The sequence below is a fragment of the Pan paniscus genome, chromosome 9 (genome assembly GCF_029289425.2).
Source record: "Pan paniscus chromosome 9, NHGRI_mPanPan1-v2.0_pri, whole genome shotgun sequence".
Taxonomy (NCBI): domain Eukaryota; kingdom Metazoa; phylum Chordata; class Mammalia; order Primates; family Hominidae; genus Pan; species Pan paniscus.
In genome coordinates, this window is record NC_073258.2 from 33,099,673 (window position 1) to 33,125,046 (window position 25,374).

Below are 25,374 nucleotides of genomic sequence, written 5' to 3' on the forward strand. Positions count from 1 at the left end.
AACTGCAAACCACATAATTACTATTAATAAAACATTAAGTTTTAAGTAATTTGAAAAATAGGAAATTAGTGGAGCTTCACTTTCCTCAGGGTTCATACTAGGGGAATACCTTCAAATGAGGCTCTCAGTATTTCTGCAAATAAGCCCCCTGGATAAGGTTCAAGATTAACTGAAATGCGATTGAATTCTCCAGAGCAAACAGTGTTAACACGAGGTTCCAGCACATAAATATATAAATTTAACTTCCATAACATGGAGTAGAAATGCTTGGGAGGGGATAATTATTAAAAATCATTGTGATGGGATATAAGCTCTTCCAAGAGAAGATTGAATGCTTTAATTCTTCAAAGACTTGATGGAAAAGAAACTATCATGCATACCTTTCGGGGTTTTGAAACCATGTCCCATAGACACACAGATGACCATATCTCGCTCTATGTCGTCCCAGGACTGAATTGGCTCTCCATTGGGGGTGTACAGTGCTCTAGCTGGGTGGGTCATTTTGAGACGAGAGGAGCAGTCTTGCAGCAGCTGAGACACAGAGGGACAGCCACATTTGAATACGGAATGGCACAATATGATCATGTATCAAAGAACCAACTCTGCTGAGAAAACTATTATCCCAGTTTGATTATTTGCCCACTGATAGCTGTTAGACATTCGTATAGAAGGGATGGGAAGAAGGGCATACAAATGTTCCCTAAAGTGCTTAAACAGTGAGGAGCTTCAGGACTCTCCAGTGAAGCTTACCTTGTAGTTCCGTATTTTTTCATGGAATAAGGCTTCTCGCTATTTAAGAAATTCCTAAATATGATAAAAACTGGATTGAAAATCTAGACTTCTCAAAATAGCTAAAAACAATTTTTTTTAATGACCAAGGAACTTGAATGACAAAAGGTGAGGAGACCCAGGCTCTGGCCTCTTTGTTACTTCAGACAGGTAACTTTGCTTCAAAAGAGTCTCCTCAATGATAAAATGAAAATTTTGGTCTAAGACTTCACTGGCTCTATGATTCTATGGTTAAAAAGTCTTTTATTTTCAACTGATACATTTTAAAGCTTCCTAGAGAGGCCTTATTAAACTTCTCTCAATTTATCTTGAATACTTACTCATAAAAACACATGTAGAGATACAGTGTCAATGGTACTAGAAAGATTAGTCAACATGCTGCCAGACCCTTGAAGGCAATTCCATTAAAATGTGAATAAAACTTTAAGACAAAATAATAAAAGCAAGCAGGAAGAAAGTGAGAGGTTTCTACATACCTGCCTGTATGGCTTTCACCTATTAGAGGGCCAAAAGCCTGTTCCCCCAAAATGCAGGTGCCAAGTCCACATCAGCCCTCCAAATCACCATCAATACCTCTGTTTATAGATCTGTTTAGATGCTACAACTCACAACAAGGCAGAATGGCAGGGGTCAGGGCTGGGCATGTGATGACACCTTGCATCTGGCAAATGCATCAGGAATATGAGCCAAGACAAGAAGAGTGATGGGGCGATGCAGTTCAAAAAGCGCAGCTTTTCACCCAGTATTTTGAGTAAGGGATGAGTGGATTGAATTTAATAATAATTCAAATTATCCAAAAATATATTCCCCTCTATAGAATAGGATAATCAGAGAGGACCAACAGGAGAGTAGTCTTTTTTCAATGATAATTAAATTATTTTATTTTTATTTATTTTTATATATTTTTAAATCATACTTTAAGTTCTAGGGTACATGTGCACAATGTGCAGGTTTGTTACATATGTATACATGTGCCATGTTGGTTAAATGCAGCCCTACTCCTGCCAAATACCATCCAGTCAGAAGCAATTTGATTAAATACTCTGCATACAAACCAATCCTTCAACCTACCATTGAGGGAGGATTCTGACAGCTCCCAAGTAGATGTCTAGGGTGACCAAAGAGAACTAATCTATTCTGTCTGTTATCAAAAGATCTCTCCTTGTACAAGGAAATATAAATAGAAAAATCAACAATAGCAACAATGTAAAGCTAATGAAAATATTCTACAACATAAAAAAAGGGTACATTGTACTCAAGGTGAAGATTTCGAAAAAGATTTACAGCAGGAGTACATTTTCAAAAGTATCTGTGTTGTGTTACCCCCAAATTCAAAAAATATGACTTCCATAAATATACTCACAGATACACACAGAAACGAGACAACCACAGCTTAAAGGAAAGGAGTATTGCTCAGATACAGGAGAGATGCTGAGGCTGCTGATAACAGTAATACTGATTAAAACATATTGACACATCTCTAGGGACTGGGTATTTTTCTAAAAGTTCTCAAGAACAATCTAATTTTGTTCTGTGGAAATAATTAGTATCCACCTTTTGTTGATGAGAAAAATGGAGAACAAAGAGGTTAAATATAATAACCAAAGTTGTATAGCTGCTAGTGAGAGAAGAAATAGGGTTTCAAGTGAGGATGAAGAGAGAGCTGAATGACAAGAGGAGAGAAGGTAAGAAAGAAAAAAGACTCAATATTACAGAAATTCAAATCAGTATTAGGGCAGACTAGGTGGAGAAGATCTCACAGGATACAGAAAAAGGAAAAGAGACCAAGTGTATGAGAGAGAAAAGTCAAACATCTATAATGTCAAGACATCAGATATTAAACCTATACATTATTGGTGTTACTGGAGAGGAATCTAGAATACATTAACCTTAAGCAATTATCAAAAAATAGAAGAAAACTTTCCTGCTCCAAATAAAGATCCATGTCTTCAGATAAAGTAAGCTGACCTAGGATAAGGCAAAGTTTACGAACAATATGACTAAGATTTAAATATTACAAAGCAAAAAGTGTGGATTTCAAGCATGGGAGAAAAATTCAGTTACATTTACACTTTGTTTTCTGTAACACTGAATACCAAAGAAAATGAAGCAAAATCTATGAAGTTATGAAGTTTTTAGGGGAAAAGATTTTAATATAAGAATTCTATATCCAGCCAAGTTACAATTTATGGTTAAAAGAAGCAAATGATGTCCTCCAGTATACAAAACCTCAGAAGACGTATCACACACAAATATTTCAGATTATTAAGAAATGAATCAAATTTCTTGACTATGGGAAAGTCATAATATAAAATGACTAATGTTAAGCACTAAGACTATCAGAACATCATACACTTGCTACAAAAGTAATCAGAAAATAGATGAATTAAAACTTTAACAATAAGTCTTCATAGAGAAAAAAAAATGTGAAACGACCAAAAAAGGAGGTGGGCAAGAAAAAGAAAACCAAAGCATTCTTTCTCATCTTTTTTTTTTTTTTTTTTTTTTTTTGAGACAGGGTCTCACTCTGTCACCTAGGCTGGAGTGCAGTGGCATGATCAGGGTTTGTAATGAAGCCTCGACTTCCCTAGGCTCAGGTGATCCTTCCATCTCAGTCTCCCAAGTATCTGGGACTACAGGCGTGCACCACCATGTCCAGCTAATTTTCGTTTTTGTAGATACAGGGTTTCACCATGTTGCCCAGGCTGGTCTCAAACACCTGGGTTCAATCAATCCCCCCACCTCAGCCTCCCAAAGTGTTGAGATTACAGACATGGGCCAATATACTCGGCCTTCTTTCTTATCATTCATGAAGATAAAAGATGTTTTCCTCTCTTTTTGTTGTTATGAATTTTTTTATGATTATAAGCAACGCAATAAAACATAAAATCAAAATAAGAGAAACAGTTCCTTTAAAGGAGTAAGCAAAATCACCATCATGTGAATTTAATACGACTTCATTCTTAGAAAACTTAGGTGAATCAAATAAGAAATTAACAAAAATAAAAGCAAAGTGTCCAAATACAAAATAAATGTTAAAATATTAATAGTTTATCTGTTCACTGAAAATAGGCATTTTGAAAATACACTGGGGGAAAATCTATCCCCAAAACAAAGATCAACTAGAAATAACAATTATTTAAAAATCTAAGACCCTTGTAAACAAAAAAACTATAAAATTTTGCTGATGGACAAGAAAAAAGTATACATAAGTCTTTTTTACATATATTAAAATAAGCATATTTTAGTATATGTAAAAAATATAAAAATAAAAGAATACCACAGCCTAGTTGTAGAAATTGAATAATGTAAAAGGTGTAAATTCTTAGGAAATTAATTAATAGTCTAATACAACTTCAGTCAAAATCCTATAGGATGATTTTATGATGTCAAACTGTAATTCCAAAATTCATCTTTAAAAATCAACAGGCAAGAATATTCAAGTAAAATCTGACCACAAAGTGCAACAATGAGCAACTTCTTTAAGACATTAAAATATAAATCTATATAATTTAAAAAGTAATACATACTTTACATAACTTAAAAGCAGAAGCTAGTATATGTAAGATTTTAGCATAACATTGGTATTCCAACTCAGAGGGGAGGGAAAAAAATATTAGTCAGTGAATAGAGCTGAGATAATTTTAAGCAAACAAATAAAGCAGAGAAAATAGCTTCACTCAAATTTTACACCAGAAAAAGGAAAAAAAAAGGAAAAGTAAGAGAAAAACACAACTGCAAAAAAATTAGATGAAAAAGCAGGTGAATCTTTATATGACCTCAGAATGATAAAGGACTATCTGAACATTAAGAGCAATGAATAAACTTATAAAATGTATTACTTTCTATACATTAAAAAACTCCATAGACACAATAGTAAATTGGAAATTTCTTACAACAAATCTAATAAAGTTACATGTAATACCCTTACTACTTAATAAAAAGCTTTTATCAATATGAAAAATATATATAATAGAAAAATAGCAAAAGACTTAGGGAACGGAGAGATAACCAATAAGTGATAACACAAAACAAATCAAATTCACCTCAACAAGTAATTAAAAATATATAAATTGAAATATGGGTATAACATTTTTCTTCTGTCGAACCTGTAAATATGTTTTTAAATTTTGTTGCAGTGCTGTTGATATCTTCACATATACAACAGGTGGATGGATGAGAATTCTCAATATCTACCTATGGGAGTATAAATTCTTGAAACATTCCTAGAAAACAATTTGGTGACAGGTATCAAAATTCTCAGGCATGTTTATTAACATGACCTAGCAATCCCTCTAGGAATTTACTTAAGGAAAATAATCAGAAAATAAATATAGACTGATGTATCAATATGTTCATTGCAGCACTCTTCATAATAGCAAAAAATTAAGAACAACCAAACTGGCAAATAATAGAAAACTGGATGAATAAACAATACATCAATTTGATAGAAGGTTATGATGCCGTTGAAAATAATGTTTTTTTTAAGAATGTTAAATTATATGGGGAAAAAGTCGCAATAAGTGAACAGACCAACTTGTAAAATTGTATATACGTGTGATCTACTATGATCAGAAAGGAAAAAAAAATTATCATTGTTTAGAAATATATACACTAAAATTGTAATAACTAGTTATTCGTGGATGATGTAATTTTCATTTCCTTCTTGGTGCTTTCATCCTTTTTCTAATTTTAATACAATGACTACATGCTGTTTCCTAAATAGAAAACAGAATAAATGTTATTAAGATAATAAAAAAATTCATAGAGATCATTTTCAAAAAGAGATTGCAGTAGATTCATATGGTTTTATTTTATTATTTTTCTAAATTCTCTATAATAATAGTCACTACTTTGGTCTGCTCAGGCTGCCACAGACTGGGTGGCTTAAACAATGAGAATTTATTTCTTGCAGTTCTGGAGTCTGGGAAGTTGAAGATCAAGGTGCCAGCAGATTCAGTTCCTGGTGAGGACTCATTTTCTAACTTGTAGACAGCCATCTCCTTGTTGTGTCCTAATATGGCAGAGAGAAAGAGGTCTCCCTCTCTCTTCCTCTACTTATAAGGCCACTAATTCTATTGGATTAATGTTCCACCCTTAAGACCTCATTTAACCTTAATTACCAACTAAAAGCCTTATCTTCAAATATAGTCACACTGGGGTTTGTGTCTTCAACATAAATTTTGGGGCACAATTCAATCCATAGCAGTCACTATTTTTTTTTCTACTCCAAGGAAACCAAAGGGTATGGCAGTTGAGTTTCTATCTGGAGTGGGAAAAATGAGGAGCTATGTAGAGATAGGCATCTGAGAGAAATTTATGTAGTTTGAAAAGATCCCACAAAGACATATTTCTTATATTTTTCTTTACCACTAAAATGTCACTATTCTATAGAGATCACGTTTTCTACTTACAAACAGAAAAAAATATATAAATAATTTAACTAAAACATACTTTAAAGGCAAAATATAAATTCAATCTATGGTTATTTTACTTGGTTTCTCCTAAGACCTATTTGTATGTAAAGTCAATAAATTTAGCAAAAATAAATTAAATATGAAAATAAAGCATTTTCTCTGTTGTAACTGATGAAATGCTGTCCCTTGAAGGAGATAATGACACATCATGCATGGAAGAAATAGACTAAGCTCTGGCTGAAGAACGACTTGTATTCATGTTCAATATTTTATCTTCATTCTCTCTGATAATATATTTTCAATGACTTTTTTCCTTTATTTTGGTTAACATTAAAAAGAGATGTAAGGCATGACAACAACTCCTTTAAGGGAAAGATAAGATATCTTTCAACTTCTACTTGCGATGCTGTGATGCTTTAGGCACTAAAGCAGGTTAGTAATGCTTTTTTAGTTTTAAATTGGCTTCTTTTAACAGATCAACGTAATGTGTGCTGTAAGATGTATGTAGCCTAACGTTAACTTTGAGGTCTAAAGTGTTCAAGCCAGATTCCTTAGCAGACCAAATATGTTGGCATTGAAGTGTTCTGAAATATACCTTGATGTCTAGAAGTAAGGTATTTGTTAGTCTTCTAGGATCTACTTTTTAAACTTTCCATACCCTGTGGTTGCCAATTCTGCACGTACTAGTCCACTAGAAATAAGTATGTTAAACAGAAGCAACTTAACGTAACTCTCCACAGGGCTTATTTCTCAAAGAAAAGTATTGTTTGGCCAGGTGTGGTGGCTCATACCTGCAATCCCAACACTTTGGGAGGCCAAGGCGGGGGGATCACTTGAGGTCAGGAGTCTGAGACCAACCTGACCAACATGGTGAAACCTCATGTCTACTATAAAGACAAAATTAGCCAGGCATTGTGGTGCAAGCCTGTAGTCCCAGCTACTTGGGAGGCAGGAGAATCACTTGAACCCAGAAGGTGGAGGTTGCAGTGAGCTGAGATCATGCCATTGCACTCCAGCCTGGGCAACAACAGCAAAGTTCCGTCAAAAAAAAAAGAAAGAAATAAAGAGAGAGAGAGGCAGAAAGAAAGAAAGAAAGAAAGAAAGAGGAAGGAAGGGAGAGAAAGAAAGAGAAACAAGATTGTTTAGAGGAGCAAAATTACAGGCCTACCTATGCATCTTGTAAAGCTGTTCAAAAAGTAACTCAGTGAGGCTTGTGCCTGGAAATGTAGTGCCCAAGTCACATTCTGCTCTAAAAGAATGTAACAAATACAGATGAGTTAAAAAGAAAAAAATAGACGTTTTCAGTACAATTAGGTTCTAAGATATCTAGTCATATTATGACCTTTAAAGACATTCTTAGGCTGGGCACGGTGGCTCACGCCTGTAATCCCAGCACTTTGGGAGGCCGAGGCGGGTGGATCACCTGAGGTCGGGAGTTCGAGACCAGCCTGACCAACATGGAGAAACCCCATCTCTACTAAAAATACAAAATTAGCCAGGTGTGGTGGCACATGCCTGTAATCCCAGCTACTCGGAAGGCTGAGGCAGGAGAATCGCTTGAACCCAGGAGGCGGAGGTTTCAGTGAGCTAAGATAGCGCCATTGCACTCCAGCCTGGGCAACAAAAGCGAAACTCCGTGTCAAAAAGAAACAAACAAAAAACAAAACAAAACAAAAGAGACATTCTTAATTCTGTTTTTCAAATGTATCTAAATTTACTCCAGTATCCTCTTTAAAGTGTATACTATAAATTAAATGTTTTTGCAATAACAAAGTTCATGATGAAGAAACACTGTTCTATAATAATTGCTCACCCACAGTCTATTTTCTGAGTTTTGTTTTCATAGACCAGGTCTCCTCAGGTGGGGCACATGGGCATCATGGAACTATTGCACACTCCCTGTGAGCGTGAGGTACTTGCCTATCCAAATAAGAAGGACCTCTTTTTCATTCCTTGAGCTTCTGCTCATGCATTCAGAACCATTCCTAGGCCAAGGAAGAACACTCTGATTTTGAGACTCTGTAGAATTAGAGAGCTGCTGCAGGAATGGGAGAAGACAAACGCTTCAGGACCATAGAAGGAGGGGCACAGGCAATCATAAATCAGAGAAAGATGCTGGTCCTGCAGAAAGAGCCACTAACCCTGGAGAGAGAGCCGCCTTGGTGCATTGATGACTGATGAGCCGACAACAGTTGGAGATGAGAGTAAGTCTAGCAATGTTCAAAGAGTGGGTGGGAAGAACATGGCTAAATCATCCAGAATAGCCACAGCAGTGAAAGCAGTTGAGAGAAAGTCCACATTGGATGGGATTCAAATACCATCTGGGGGTTTCATTATAGAAGGTATAGAGAAGCACTTTGAAATGTGCTCTGTTTCTCATTCTTCCAGCAAAAGTCTCAAACACTGAAACTCTGAGCTTCTTTGGAGTCAGCGTCATTAGCCAGACACCCCCAGTGAAATCCAAACCCTACCCTTCCTGCTGCCTGTTCATTTCTCACACACAGTCCATCCTCCAGAGGTATTTTATACAGCCTGACAGTGTGAAAGGATACATTCCTAACTGATGACAAAGAATCGCATGCAAGCCCCTAAAGACAAAAATACACAGCATGGAAAAGGAAAAGGAAGAGATTCGAAGTTTCTAGACATTCTCTAAGTGTCCTTTTACACATCTAGGCCACATTAATCTTCCCAAAACATTGTTTTCACCATGCCATTTCTTTATTTACAGGCAAGTAGTGGTTCAAGCACTTGAGTTTAGGATAGTGTTATGGACTAAACTGTGTCCACTCCAAATTCATGGTTAAGCCCTAACCCCTACTGTGACTATATTCGAAGATAGAGCCTTTAAGGAGGTAATTAAGGTTAAATAAAGCCATAAGGGTGGAGCCCTATTCCAGTGGGACTGGTTTCTTTATATACAAGAAAAAGAAGAGACGCCAGGGTTCTTTCTCTCTCCACATGCACACAAAGGAAAGGATATGTGTGAACACAGCAAGGAGGTGGCTGTCTGTAAGCCAAAAAGGGAGGCCTCACCAGAAACAAACCCGGCTGGCACCTTGATCTTGGACATCCAGCCTCCAGAACTGTGAGAAAATCAACTTCTGTTGTTTCTGCTGTTTAATACTCAGTCTAGTATTTTGTTATGGCTGACTGAGAAAACTAATACATATGTATATGGGGTCTATCATACGCTTTTAAACAATCTTTCTGGTCACATCTATCTCTTCCAATTTCTCTGTCCATGGGGCACCTATTTAATACACTTTATGAATTCCAACACCTATATTTACATGGGTGTCCCTAATCCTTGCTAACGCTTTTTCTGCTTAAGGTGTTGAATCTTCTCCATTTCTCAAGTTCCATCAGAGTTCCTGATTGATTCCTCTGTAGAGCCTTGTCTGCCACCCTAGGTGGGTACTGTGCTCCACTTTTCTCAGCTGAGATTCCTGCCTTCACTGCTAATTTTACATTTATCACATTCTATTAGTACTTCTCTCAGAGGAATATCAGCTTCCCTATCATACAACTTTTCCTTATTAAAAAAATCTGGACTTACCGTAAAAAATATAGAACACATAGGAAAACATGCAAGAAAGAAAAATAAATGTCTCCCATAATATGGCCACCTAATAAAATCATTCTAGTCTTTTTTCTATATCTGTACATATATGTGTGCAGAACTTAACTCCACATGCTTTACATAATGCTTCTTTCACTAAGTATATCTTAAACATCTTTATTATTATTTCAAAAAGGTAATTTTGAATTACTGTATTTCATCCTATGTGCTATATAATTCATTTAATCAACTCCCTATTGATGAGGTTTTAAATTATTCATAATCTAGCTCTGTTAGAAATAGGCTTGTAATAAATATTCTTAATAAATAGTTGTTGCCTAGGTTCATTAAAATATCCTTGGGATCAAGTTCTGCTTTGATATGTACTTTCTTATGATATGTACAGCCAAATTGTCTTCCAAAGAGTTGTACTTCCAGAGTGCCCATTTCTCTACATTCCCAAGTAAACCTTGGGTACAGTTTTTTAAAACTCTGTCAATTTGACATATTAATTTAAAGATACCACAGACTCTACTGCTACTTACGACTATTGATGTTAAGCTGTCAATTATATAGCACTATTAAGTTTACAAAAATATTTCCACAGACATAAATTAGAAAAATAATTTACAGCATCTAGAATAGGGCTCTTCATATATAAAGCTCATAAAAATTATATGATCATGGAATAAGAGTTATGAAATGCCTTTTCTATGCTACACCAGAGTCACATAAATCAAAAAGTCATCCCCCAGTTAGATATAGATATAAGTATTCTTCATCAAAGTTATTGTAAGTTTTTTCTACCCTGAATCTGATAGGCTATCTTCCCCCATTGTCTCAGCTCTACCCTTTACCCATTTATTACTCATTGCCTATTCTCTCAGAAATTTATCAGTTCTAGGTGCAATACTTAAGTGCATTTTAACACTTAGCATCTACAACATGAACTCTTGATTTTTGAAAGAACAAGCAAGGAAAAGACATTTCAGCTTTGTTATAGTGCTTTTTCTAGGTAGCTCTCTTCTGAAAAAGCTTTCACTATCTTTTTTAAAAATCACTTTCCTTTTTTCCCTACATGTATGAAGATCCTTTACTTGTATTCCTAATTTGGGGTATACATTTTTCATATTTTAATCTCTTATTTCTGAAGTACAACAAATTGGTTGTCAACTTCTGATATGAAATTGCTGTCACCATTCTTAAGCAAACTCCCTGTCAAAGAAGAGTGGTCTCCCTTACACTTTGTAACTGGATTAATATCCAGGGGCAGAACCATCTCAGGTGGCCCTGCTACTCTATGTGCCCTCACCAGCCTCCATGAACTTCTCCAAGCCAGTCTATTATAGTATCTTGCCTTTCCACACCCCCCACCACCACCAACATCTCTATATGACTTTCACTTGTCCCAGAAAAATTCATGAAAACATTTCACAAAATAAAAAAGACAAACTACTATTTAAGACATCATTGCAACAGATAAGACTTTTAAAGAGACTACCCAAATTCATTTATTATGTGCCTAAAGTCTTCATTTAAATATTAAGAAAAAATGTCAGAATTTCATCCCTGAAATTACAAACCAAAAATGAACTGTTAATCCTCTTTCCTTAGTCAATACTTTAACTTTGGGAAGTGAGAATTCTGAGAGCTCTAGGACTCTGGGTAATAAGAATATGATAGGCTTTCTCTAATGAGTACCACTGTTTCTCTTAGACAGAACATATCTAGTAAATGATTCGTGGTGGGTAAAAAAAGTTACTCTTGTGAACTGGATTTAAAATGGATAAGGACACATGCCACTGCACTCCAGCCTGGGTGACAGAGTGAGACTCTGTCTCAAATAAATAAATAATATAATAATAATAAGATAAAATGGATGAGGAAAATTATTTTAAAGTTTAGATTTTACTCTTTGGTAGGAGTGGGTTGAACTGGCACTGTTCTCTGCTGGACAAGTGTCCTATTCAGATTCACATCTATGTCAGACAGCATTGAACTTCACATTTTCACACATTCACACATTCAAGTTCATTCAATCATGAGATCAATCCTATGAGGAAAGTACTGTTACTATTTTATGGACAAGAAAATGAGGTTCATAGAAGTAATTTGCTTGACCAAACAATCTAGAAATATCGGAGCTGGGATTCAAACTCAGGCCTATGAAACACTCCTTTCACACTAGATTTACCTCTGAAATAGTTTTGCCCCAGGCATAAGTGCCATCTTCAGGTCTGCCTCCATTTAGATAAATCCACACTCGTTTTGTGTTGGGCTGCTTATACAGGTTGCTCGGCTTGACTGCTATACGTTTGGTTGCAATTGGAAAATTTATTTTGGATTCCATTTCTTGGATTTCAGAAAGGTGTGCCTGTCAAGAAAAGTCCAGAGAATGTTGTGTTTAGAGAACTGTCTGGATAGTGTTTGTGAAGAATGTGATAAAATCCAGATATATCTTGTAATTAATAAATTATATGGAAAAAATTTTAGGAAGTAACTATTAAGTACATTAGCCTCTCTTGTCACTGACTCTGGTAAATTCCCCTTGCTTCAATGAAACGCTAAAGGCAATAACAATCATTAGAATAATAATAATAATAAGGCACTCATTTTGGCAAAGCACTTAACTTTCATTTATAATGTGAAGAAATGCAGAGAGAAGTATTTTTGGACTTTTGCATGATGTTTCTCCTACTGAGAGATTTCTCTGCATCTAACAAATGAGTTTTTTATTAGAATCACATCATTTCCTCTAACCAAGAAATGCAGACAAGAGTATACATGAGTGTTGTTTCAGTCCTTACTTGCTGTCTTTTAAAATACAGCATCCACCCTTATACTTTGCCAGATCCCTGCCAGGCAGCTTTTTATTCTACTTCAAGCATGTCCTAGTTCAATGCTTTGCATTCATTCCCTGGTCAGTGATTTATCCTTCTTAGCTTGGCACGAAGTCATATTTCTAGGGATGTCAATTCCTTTTGTTCTAGTAACCTTGACTTGGGCACGTGCCTAAGATTTAGATTGAACACATTTCATGAATTTGAGAAATCTTACTAAATAGGAACATATCATTTTGATGAAAAACTTCACAAAGCAAAAAAGTTTTCCCTGGTCTCTCTCCCCGGTCCTCTCTCAACAGCTGACCTTTATCTTTTCGACTTTTTTATGTCTGGCAATCCTGACTGATTAACCAATTGGACTGAAACCACTTCTTTAATTCTTCACTTCTGAATGTCTCCATTGCAATTAGTATTTTACTCCTTGCTCTTTTTACATATTGAGACATGCCCTTAGGAGTAATGAGCAATGAAGCCAGAAGGCTCAACATGACTACAATTATTACAATTACCTTTGTACATATCCACTGGGCCTTTTTCTCTTCTTTGCTAAGGTCATAATTTCCAGTCTCCATTCAAACAAAACAGACCCTCATATGAGCTGGCTGTCTTTTAGACAGCTACTCTCCAAATGCCAACTCAATGCTTGGCATATGCTTATATGGTCATAACTGATCAGATGCTGAGAATATATTAACAGTATCATTTTAAAATTCAATATTGTACTTTTAAATACTCATAAAAAGGGCAGAGTCTTTAATGTCCAGAATCCCAAAGAACATACCTCTGTATGTCTTATAAGTTCCATGAGTTTAATTTCCTGTTGAGTCTGTTCGGTCCAGCCTCCTTCAACCACCACGGGCTGCACAGGGCTCTTGGTAGGAACCATGGTGGCTGGCTGACATGCCGCTACTCGCCGCCCTGAGGAAACAAGTCTCTAGAAATTTTGTTTCTGATGATAGGCTTTCAGATTTCAAATAAACTGATTTGGCTCTCTATGTATAAATTGTTCCACACAGGAGCATAAGCTAAAATACTAAATATATCATAAAAGCAAAGATGCCTAAGGTAATAATATCTAACAATACCTCTTTCATATGGGAGCTTCAGGCTTTAAATAGCCAGGATTCATATACATACTCTACAGGTAGAAGAGGAAGATAACATGCTGATTTCCACACTGGCCCCAGCCTTGCATCCATGATATGGTTCAGCAGTAATTTAGTCAAATAGAATTCATGACCATATATAGCCCCTATCATCCTTCTAGTCTTGGAACATATGTTTTGTTCTCTTTACTAATAATAAGCCTTTCCCCTACAATTAGCTTAGCAGCCTGGGGATTAAGTATTTCTAAAATAATATTAACCCAAGAGACAGGAATTTTTTTTTTTCTATCTAATAATACCCTGCGAGCACGATTAGCTTCTGACACCTCTGCTGTGCCCTTTATGCTGTTAGGAAGCTGTAGTAAGAGAAAATATTTATTGGAATACTGTATTCTAAAGAATCACAGGCACAATTTAATAAGTGTGGTGATTCCAATTTATGTGTTCTTTCCACTAGACCACTTAAAATAGTTATAAAAGAGGTTTAAAAAGTCACACTTATGAAATTGTTTTCTTTTTCTGTGTTGAAGATATACTCAGCCCGCATTTCATATTGATCTCTAAGCTTATTAAGTAAAAATAATGCTTTCTCTTGTATCTTCTTTCCAAAAACCTATATTGAGCAACAGCTATGGGTGAGGTGTTGTGTTGGATAATGCAAGCACAAACATGTTGGAGAATGAGTTCCTGCCTCAAGTTTGGTCGGGAAGGCAGACATCAAGGAAATGATTATACCAATAGTGGATTGCAGTTGGGCTGCACCGGGAAAGCACAAGATCTATAACAGCTCCTAACAGGAGTTGCTAACCTAGTCTGAGGCACAACAGAAGGCTTCTTAGAGAGAGTAACACTTAGGTTCATAAAACAATAGAATTACTAAAATGAAATTGAGTCTCAATTTTGTTACCAACATAATCTTAATGTGAAGATTTTCAGACCATGACTCAAACAAAACTGAAAATAATCTGGTACTTATAGAGTATAAAGCACTTGTGCTCTTCTAGCTCAAGTTTATGGAAATAGATCCAGCAATAAAAATAAATGGCAACAATGACTTTTCAGGGAAACCAGAAATGCTTATTATATCCCTAATAAGCAGTTATATGCAATTTATGGATGTGAAGAAAACATAATTGAATCAATCAGTCAATGAGTTACAGTGACAATGCCATTAAGCAATGCACTTTGGAGAAGACCATGGTGGCACCTCACAAATACGTAACACAAATTTATACTAAATATAGTTTTTACCCAACTCTATTTATAGAGTGCAGATAACATTAATTTATGGCCCATAAATTTTTATAAATAACATTTCAACAAATATTTTATTTAGAATGCATTTCGAACACTAAAATTTTGCTCAACTACAGAGAGTTCAGCAATAGTTTATCATTTATACTGCTGAGAGCTAGGGATTGAGTATAGAAAACAGGAAAAAACATTATGCATTTTTTGTCAACTTGCTTCTAACGGTCTTAAGAAAATGAATGCATTTGCGCTATAATTTTCATGAAGAGACATAATGTCATCACAAAAGATTTTAGTTTGGGGAAAGGTTTTTATGATAAACTATTATTTACATAGGTATGAATAACATAAATTGAAACCATGCAATAATGTATTGAACGAATTGTTTTTTATTTTCTTATTACATTTTCCCATATATCCTGTTTTATTTCACATGAGATCAGGGGATAGTAATTATAATAGCTAACTATTAATGAGGCATGCCTCTTCCCTAGTCCTATTGTTTCATTTTGAGGATGGAGCTCCATTGATATTGCAGATTATTTTTCTGATTGGAAATTGGGGAAAATAAGCTGGGGATTCTTGGCCCATTGTTTCTCTTAGAAACTAGAGAACACAAGTGCTTTGCTGTTTTTTCATGGGATGAGTCTTGCCCGGACAGCTCTCCCCATTCGCTGTCTTATTGGGAGGCCCACCCTTATTCAGAATCACCTGTGTCTGCAAGGGTAAGCCCACCCAATCTGGGGTTTCAGTTAGCAGACTTATTTCGCTTTCACACTAAATTAAATGCTCCAACATTGCCTTTACATGTAACACTGATCATTTAGCCTGATCTGCCATTCCTGCGTTTTACTTATTTATCAGTTTTATAACCCCAAGTGGGTAAACGAGTTGCCTTTTCAGGAATCCTTACACCAATATTTATTGAGTATTTGTTATATACTAACCATGTAGTAAAGATTTGACATTTGTTACTTAATCATGGAAACCCAACAAAGTAATTACTAGTATTATGATTAATGTTAGCAATGTTCATGCTTACCAATGAAATGTAAAATCAGCCTAGCACAGTGGTTTGTACATAGCATATGCTCAATAAATGCTTGTTGCAATTACCAATGGCTATAATATAGAATAGCTGATTTAGCAACTATTCATACCTCCTGTTTTAGCCAACCCTGAGGAAGCTCACAATCTTATAGGCCTTGCAGTTAACTAAGACTTGTTCTTATTTATCCTCATAATCTCACCAGCTAGAAAAAGGCCTTCATGAGGGTAAATGTTTTATAAGCATGTGTTGAATTTATATTTAATAGCAGAAAACATACCACTTTGTCAATAGAGACATGATTTATGTTAGCACTCAATTCTAAGGGAAACCACATCAAAGGATCCCTCCAGAATGGACATCACTGACCAAATACAGAGTTTTAAACAGTGGTATTGTAGATGATGACAAATTAACTTAAAATTTTTAAAATACTTGGCCGGGCACAGTGGCTCATGCCTGTAATCCCAGCACTTTGGGAGGCCGAGGCGGGCAGATCACAAGGTCAGGAGATCAAGACCATCCTGGCTAACACGGTGAAACCCCCTCTCTACTAAAAGTATGAAAAAATTAGCCGGACTTGGTAGTGGGTGCCTGTAGTCCCAGCTACTCAGGAGGCTGAGACAGGAGAATGGCGTGAACCCGGGAGGCGGAGCTTGCAGTGAGCTGAGATCGCACCGCTGCACTCCAGCCTGGGCGACAGAACAAGACTCCGTCTCAAAAAAAAAAAAAAAAAATTGAATACTTAATTGTAATAAAAACTGAAGACAATATAAAATCAGAATTTAATAAAGGCAGCCATACCAGGTGCTATTTTCAGTATTTAACTTGGTACAGGAATACAGCTTAGAAAACTCCCTGGAGCGAATGGTTGCAGTTCCATTTATTCTTTTTTTTTTTAATTTATTTATTTATTTTTTATTTTATTTTATTTTATTATTATTTTTTTTTATTTTTTTTTATTATACTTTAAGTTTTAGGGTACATGTGCACATTGTGCAGGTTAGTTACATATGTATACATGTGCCATGCTGGTGCGCTGCACCCACTAACTCGTCATCTAGCATTAGGTATATCTCCCAATGCTATCCCTCCCCCCTCCCCACTCCCCACCACAGTCCACATGCACATGTATGTTTATTGCGGCACTATTCACAATAGCAAAGACTTGGAACCAACCCAAATGTCCAACAATCATAGACTGGATTAAGAAAATGTGGCACATATACACCATGGAATACTATGCAGCCATAAAAAATGATGAGTTCATGTCCTTTGTAGGGACATGGATGAAACTGGAAACCATCTTTCTCAGTAAACTATCGCAAGAACAAAAAACCAAACACCGCATATTCTCACTCATAGGTGGGAATTGAACAATGAGATCACATGGACACAGGAAGGGGAATACCATTTATTCTTTAAATCAGTCATTCTACAACTATTCAGAGAACAAATGAGAAGGGTATAGAATGTATAATCTAACATAGGAAAGACTGTCACATAAATGGGTAATCATAATAATGTGATGATGACTATTGGAGGGGAAGTTCAAAGTGGGATAAACCACATTACCCTAGGCTTGGAATGCTGAGGAAGGCTTCAGGAAAGAAGTAACAAGTAACCTTAAAAACACAGAATGAGTAGGAGCGACCTAACAGGACAGGAGAGGGAAAACTTTGAGGTAGAGGGAACTAAAATGTGCCGAAAGCTCAGAGTTAAGAAAGCGCATGGTATGTCTGGGGAGCTAAAAGAAAGCTAAAATGTATGAAGTGTAGTGGACAAGGAGAAACAGAAACTTACAGAGAACAAGATTATAAAGGGCCACGCTGAGGAGTTTCAAGGATTTGTCCTAAAGATAATAGGAAACCTTGCAAGATTTTGTGCCTGGAGTATCATAATACCTTCGCATTTTTGTATGATAACTTCAACTTCAGAATGTCACCATTATTTCTAGAATGGAAACCGCTGTCAAGATGGAAGCAGGGAGACCAGTTAGAAAACTGTTCCAGTGGTCCCAAGGAATATATAGATGATGGTAGCTTGAACTTGGATAATGATATATAGATGGAGAGAGTTAGAATCATTTGAGATCAACTTAACAGATTCAAAGTGACAAGGCTTACTGAATATTTGCTTGGGGAAGGTGAGAGAGAGGGAGATGCCAAGAATGACTTCCAGGTTTTTGAGGAGGAACACCTGGGTAGATGGTAGTAGAACCCTCTACTAGCAGAAACAAAGGAGGCATTGGTGTTGGGGTAGTATGACAGTTGTAGTTTTGGAAATGTCCATGGAACATTCAAGTGAAAATGTCTAGCAGTAGGAGTGGTAGAAGTTAGTAGTAGTCATTATTTTCACTTACACCCAATTCTTCTTTTGGTAAGAACTGGGTAATAGCCATTGCAAACCACAGTTAAGTCTAATGCAGTTAGGACTAGTTCTGCTATTTATTGAAGCAAGATTCATATGCTTTTAACACAAGACAGCATCAGGAGTTGAAATTCTGCTATGGCAATTACTGAGTTTGAAATGTGTTCCTTCCTAGACTCAAGTCCATAGTACATTGTTTCTCCCCAAAGAATCATTTGTATCTCAAGTCCTGGGAATAGTATACGGTCAGAAACCTAAGATTCTGTGTTAAAGAGAATGGAAGAAGGAGACCAATAATTGATCACTTTGACTGTGAATAGCATGTCTTATGCTGTATAAAAAGGAGTCATTTTAAGTTACTGACACTGACTTCTGAAGATTTTAGTACTTCCTCATTCAGATTACTTAAAAAAAAAAAAAACAAAAAAAAAAACAAAAAAAAAACTTCTTCCCCAGCAATACCCAAGGAATGACAGCAAGGTTTGTTTAAAGATTAATTCTGAAGCCCACAAAACGTCTGTTGAGGGATTATTTCAAAAACAATGAGGTAGTTTCTCTTGCCCAGGTATCCTCCTAATTTTTAATTTTTAAGACGTATGCATAAGTCATTTGATATTCATTTTAATATAAAATTTACAGATATAAAATCAGACCAAAAGATATATTATTAGGTTTTAGACTTTGCTCAAATGATTTCTGTAAAACAATATTTATATAGTACTCTTTAAACACTTGGTATCTAATGGTAGAAAATAACCATTAGCAATTTGGGGCTACATTTTGAATTAAATATGGTTATGCTTGATATAGTTCATACTGACCTTTTAACTGTCTCATTTTGTGTCTCATGGTATCTAGATCAGCCAAAATTCTGTCCTTTTTTAGCCAGTTCTGTTTCTCTAATTTTTCTGCTTTCTGCAAAGCTAGAATAATAAAAATACAAGATATTTTATCAACAGTAATTTATCACGCGCACCAATAATTTATAAAGAACTTTCTGCTCAAAGAAATAGATTCAATTAGAAACAAGTAATTAAAAGGTAAGGGTCATTAAAAGAAACTTCATTTGAAAGATGACAGGGCTTAAGGCATTTCTTTATGGAATGGAGGGGTAAAAAAAAGAAGAACGATGCTGTTTTATTATATAGATTTACCATATGCAATAGCCATATTTCATTTTCCACTTCCACAAACTATTTGGAGGTGATGAAAGCCTGGCTTGGAACCATTCATTTTTTAAACATCCACCTACTGCCTAAAGGGTGCAATTCTTAAAAATGAAAATGTGCATACAGGTCGTCCTCAGTGTGAATTAAACTCATTTGTTATTTTCTAATATATACCATTATTCTCAGTCTTATAGACCAAGGATCTCTTTATCAACTAAATTAGACATTTTTCCACACAGAATACTCAATTCCAGTAAGAAAAAAACAGGCAAATGTGCAAACATGAGAGTATAGCTATCCCTGTGCACATATTAGTTGATGAACCTTCTGTTCTTTGTATAAATGTGATGTTATTATGTTGATATTATACACATTTAATTCATTTTCTTATGATGGCATAAAATGTATTTCTCTCTCCCCTCATATACTTGCTTGAAAGAAAGCAAAAACAAAAAAGTTACCGTTTGGAGGTAGAAATGGTTCACCACAAGACACCCAGATGGCAATAGGATTTCTGAGGATGAGGGTAAGCAAAGACTTGTCTATACCATCCAAACTATCGGATGTCACAGATTTTGCAAATAATCTGTTTTTCACTTTCATTCTTGGATTTTCTGGTGGAAAAAATGACACATTTATCATTGTTCAATGAATAATGAATAAATTTGTTTTCTGAATTTGTTTATTCAAAATATTTTATTATTCATTAATAACTTAATTTGATTTAAACAGGCAATGCCAAAATCAGAGACTAATGCATAATTTTGGTCAGAAACTTCATATACAACCCAAAAAATAAACTAATAAGATTGTAAATATGTTTTAATTTCTTTCTTACACATCACCTAGTTCTGAAAGAAATTTGAGGTGGCTTACCAAAATTCTTACTCTGAAATGGAAAAAATAGAGATAAAAAAATCAAGCACAGGGGAAAGGAGTATAGGAATAGACTAAATCCAGGGATAAAGTACCTTAGTGTTCTTATATTTTAAATGAATAATAATATCTCATTCTGCTGTTTCTTTTTTTAAAAGAACAAAGTAATATGCTTAGAAGAAATAGTGTTTGGCCTATTTACTCTGATGAACATCCAATAAATGTTAGATATTATTTTTATTGTTAAACAGAAATAAATACCACCTTGTTTTTACTTGCTAGAGATAAAGCAAAATTTGGGCTCTGAGCTTCCTAATGGCGAAAGCAAAGAGAAAAACACAATTTCCAGCTTCATATGGCCCACATATAGTGAGAAATTCCATAGAAAATGCACTTTTCCTGGTTCTGAGATCTGAGAAAAATTCATTTAAGGGTCCTCATAAAGAGGCTATTCGTGATATAGCTAACAGTACCCTGCAATAGAAAATTAATATATATTGAGAAGTTACTATATACTGGGTATTTTATTAAGGCCTTTACATACATCATCTCATGTGATTCTAAAAATGATACTCTGAGACTCTGAGTTAGGGCTTATTATCAGTCCTCTTTTACAGATATGATAACTGAGCTTTAGTGACATAGCTGGGTGATGGCAGAGTAAAGATTAGAATCCAGGCCATCTTCCAATGAAGCCTGTGCTCTTAACGACTGCCTGCATAGTAAGCACTACGTTGAATTCTGACCAACAGCTGTTTCTTTAAAGTTCCTTAATGCAAACTGATGGCATAACATCAAGTCACAATTCCATAAAAGGGGGCAGCCTAGTGATGGGCTTGCCTGATTTAAGGATACCCTTTAGAATATAGGGAGGAAGAGATGGAATCAAAAGAATGCCCTTTTGATAGTCCTACATTAATAATATTACTCCAACCAGGCTTTAAATAAGAATTTAAAGAAGAGTGTTTGAAATTGTAATTTTATAAAACCTGAAGCTCAGATATTCTGTATGCCAAATAAAGGCAGAAATATATGCTTCAGCAATCAGCTAGGCATTAAATGTTCACATAATTATTTCTTAAAACTCGTTTGAATACAAAATAAGTAATATCCTATACACAAAAGTGATAAGTAATTTCACTGAATGTTTGGTAAATATCAACCAGGCATTGTTCTAAGTTATATATGTGCGTGTGTGTATATAAATACACAAATGACTATTATTCATATTTATGAGGACCAAATGAATATATTAATAATGATCAAACGAATACAGATATTGAATATATATACACATATATATGTGTTCAAGTGAAAATATAGATATATAGATATACTTGCTATGGTTTGAATGTGTGCTTTCCAAAATTCTGGTGTTAAAATTTAATGGCCAATGTAATGATATTATGAGAGATAGAGACTTTAAGAGGTGATTAGGTCATAAGGGCTTCTCTTCTTGTGAGTAGAATTAAGACCCTTATAAAAGAGGCTTCACACAGTGCTGGGCTCCTTTGCCCTTTCTGTTTTCCATTGTGTGAGGACAAAACATTCTTCCCCTCTGGAGAATGTAACCCTCACCAGACAACCAGATCTACCAATGCCTTGCTCTTGGACTTCCCAGCCTCCCGAATTGTGAGAAATAAAGTTCTGTTCTTTATAAATTAACCAACCTGTGGTATTCTGTTACAGCAACACTAATGGACTAAGACAATGTTATCTATATAATGGAGACATGTTAAATATATATATACACATATATATGTATGTGTGTGTGTATATATATATCTATATCCATGAAGTAATTGACAATTTTACAAATAGTAAAATATGTACATTTTATGTAAGAAATTTAAAATAGTAAAATTAGTTAAAAATGTATCCTAACTTTATAAATAAGAAAATTGGAATACAAGAATAGTTAAACAACTTACCCAAGGCCATTGAGCTAGCAAGTGACAAAGCTGGGATTTGAACCCTGGTATTCTGGCTCCAAAATCCAAGTTCTTAACTTCTAAATTGTGCCTCTTAGTACAACCATGGAAATCTCATACTGAGAAAACTACTGAATCACTACTACCAAGACTTGCTTTTATTTAGCAGACTGTTGTTTGGGACACACACAGTCACTGCCCCCAAATTGCAAATAGTCTAATAAGACACACAGCTATAAACAGATCATTATCATGCAGTGTGCCCAAAAATGCAATAGATGGATATTGACTGGAGCTTCTGGGAGATAGTAAAAAGTGGAGAAGACAGAGACAGGGAAGGGGAGTTGAATGACAGTAAAAGCATAGAGAGGACACCTTCCTTCTAATAGTAGCAAGAGATTTCCATTGACCCAGCCCCAATTTCTTAAGTGGTCACCAGTTGGTTTGGTTCTGAGTAAGAACAAAACCAGTCTGTTCTTACTCAGTTTGGTTCTGAGTAAGAACAAAAAATGATTATGTTCCATAAAGTAGCTGAACTGTCAAACATATTTTATTAATTATATGCAGTTTATTTATTGTTTCAGTGCTAAAATGAAAATTTGCATTAATTTTTAATTTTTCTTATAATTCTGCAAGGTGAAAACAACATGACAATTTCATTGACACTCTTCGGGTCACAAAAGTAGCTTCCTATGATTTTGAAATTCTGAAAAAACTGACTAAATGAAATAATCACGTTTAACGTTTTCATGATCAAGCATAAGTAGAATCAGCTAAATGCTGTAGATTGTAGCCAACCTTCCATACTTTCAACAATTATCTGTTCTTTTCCAACAGGAGCTGCATCTTGCTTTTGTTTCTCAGAGTCTCTTTGGAGAAAGGATTCATCTAGAGCCCATAAAACCAAATCACGCAAGGTAAAGATTGGGGTTCCATCTTTGGTATATACTTTGGAGGCTGCTCTGGCAAGCCCAAGTTGTTCCGTGCATTCTGTAAGAAGCTAGATAACACAGGCAGTAAGGATCTGACAGGCAAAGGTGATAGCATTGGGAATGATCATTAAGAGCTTGTCATTCTAAAAATCTGAAAAAAAAAATAATTGAATTTGAGAAAATAGAAAGCTGAATTACTAATGATGCTGATCTTTGATTACAGACTATTTTGGATATCAGATTGTCCTACCTAATTTCACAACAGTAGTCCAATCCAGCCGTAAATTTCCTATCTCCACAAATTTAACATGGCAGCTGACATATATTAATATATTTTAGCATCAGAGTATCTTCTAAGAATTGTTCAACTTAAAAATCCACTTTCAAATTTGTTGCTTTATGTTATACAACTGTTGTAATACTTCATACTGATAAACCGCTTTAAAATAAGTAAGTAGTTAACCTTCAAACCAAGAACTGACAGGTATTATTACCTCCATTTTGCAGATGGAAAAACAGGATGAAAGATTAAAATTTTTGTCCAAGACCATAAAAGCCAGCTGTGCATCCCTGGGTGAATCTTGGAGTTGCTAACTTCTGTATTTTGCTTAGTTTATTGAATAACAATACCTTAATTAAAAAAAAATATTTCCAGCCAAAGAGGTGAGGGAATAGATATGTGCGCTTGCAAGGAAGTCTGCAGGGTAACTCCATATCATATCAAATATCACTTGTAAAATACATTGCTAAAGGCATTGGCCAGAGTGAATAGTCAAGATAATCACCAAGTAGTGCAAGAACAAAGCTGGGTTTGGGCCTTCTAGCTTCTTCTCTCTTCCTATGACTATGAGGAGCAGCCCCCAAGGCAGACCAGGTAGTTCCTCCTAACACAGCCCCTGCTTCCCCAATTTGAAAATAAAATAAAACATCCTATCAACAAATAAATGCCCAGATACTCCAGATGGTGAATGAGGTGGCATCTCTTGGATGATTCAGATGACATACAACTTGAAGCTGGCATGAGAAACAAGGCAGAAAAAGGCATTCCGTCTATCACAAGAAGGAAGAAAATCCAGTAGCTTTGTTTTCCTCTTTCTTATAGATCTCTGCTCTAGAGCCAACCTAAAAACTGAATTCTGGTTTCTAGTTTTTCTAAGTCTGTATCCACTGACATACAATCAAATAAAATGTCTTTAAGTAAACAGAGATCTTCATCTCATCAGCTTTAACTGGTGAGTCTGGCCAGGGACATTTATCACTCAATCCCACTGCTTTTTCTTTAAGAAGAATTGCCATTGTCATTACCTCTGAAGATGCAAGCAGCATTTAAGTGATAGCCACTTACCATGGGGAATGTTCCAGCCACAATTAACTTCCCATTACGATATCCATCCCCATTTTTGTATGCAATTATTTTCACTGCCTTCTGGTGTGTGGCTGCCATGCCACTGTGAGATGCAGCTTGCGTGCAGGTCTTCATCCGTAAAGACAACAGACGTGCTTGGTAGTAACTTAGAGTTTTTTCAGCCTTGTCACACGACAAATCAACCTAATTTTTAAAAAAATAAATTGTACATTTACTCAAACTTTCTTGTTTTAGTGTGCTACACTTTAGTCTCTTAATAAATGTGTGTATACGTGTGTGGTGTCTACATTTTGCAATGCTCTCTTCATGTGTTATAGATATTGAATACTAGAGCCGGAAGGATGTTGGATCCAAATTCTTCAGTTCCCTCCCAGGCCTGTCACTGAGTCACTAGGTGACTTTGGGCATCTGGCTTGTGTTTCTGGCATTCTCTTGTTTTTGTTTGTTTGTTTATTTGTTTTTTGCTTTCTCTCTGCCATGGCCAGAGAGAGCCTGGATTAAAGTAATAATACACTAACATTACGGATAGCCTCTGAATTTTTAACTTTAGGATGATTCCACCATATGGTGGAAGATGTTGATGAATGGGGAGGGGAATGGTTGTAGCTTTAAACACATGGTAGTAAGGGTGGTGAACACCACTCTTCTGCTTTCCCTTTTCATCCCAACCTAGGACGTTGCCCTGAGGGCAAAGTTCTGTCTGAAATTCTGTAG

The 25,374-nt window shown here is 35.5% G+C and overlaps 1 protein-coding gene across 1 annotated transcript in view; it reads right to left on the reverse strand.

The window, feature by feature from the left end:
• DCDC1 (doublecortin domain containing 1) overlaps positions 1 to 25,374 on the reverse strand; it is a 497,588-nt gene that overhangs the window by 17,149 nt on the left and 455,065 nt on the right. The window contains exons 32-38 of the mRNA XM_055094254.2: positions 24,640 to 24,843; positions 23,161 to 23,362; positions 20,017 to 20,169; positions 19,208 to 19,309; positions 13,393 to 13,529; positions 11,963 to 12,142; positions 381 to 531 (exon numbers count right to left, since the gene is read on the reverse strand). Of these exons, the coding sequence (XP_054950229.2) occupies positions 381 to 531; positions 11,963 to 12,142; positions 13,393 to 13,529; positions 19,208 to 19,309; positions 20,017 to 20,169; positions 23,161 to 23,362; positions 24,640 to 24,843 (1,129 nt within the window). The remainder of the gene's footprint in view (positions 1 to 380; positions 532 to 11,962; positions 12,143 to 13,392; positions 13,530 to 19,207; positions 19,310 to 20,016; positions 20,170 to 23,160; positions 23,363 to 24,639; positions 24,844 to 25,374) is intronic.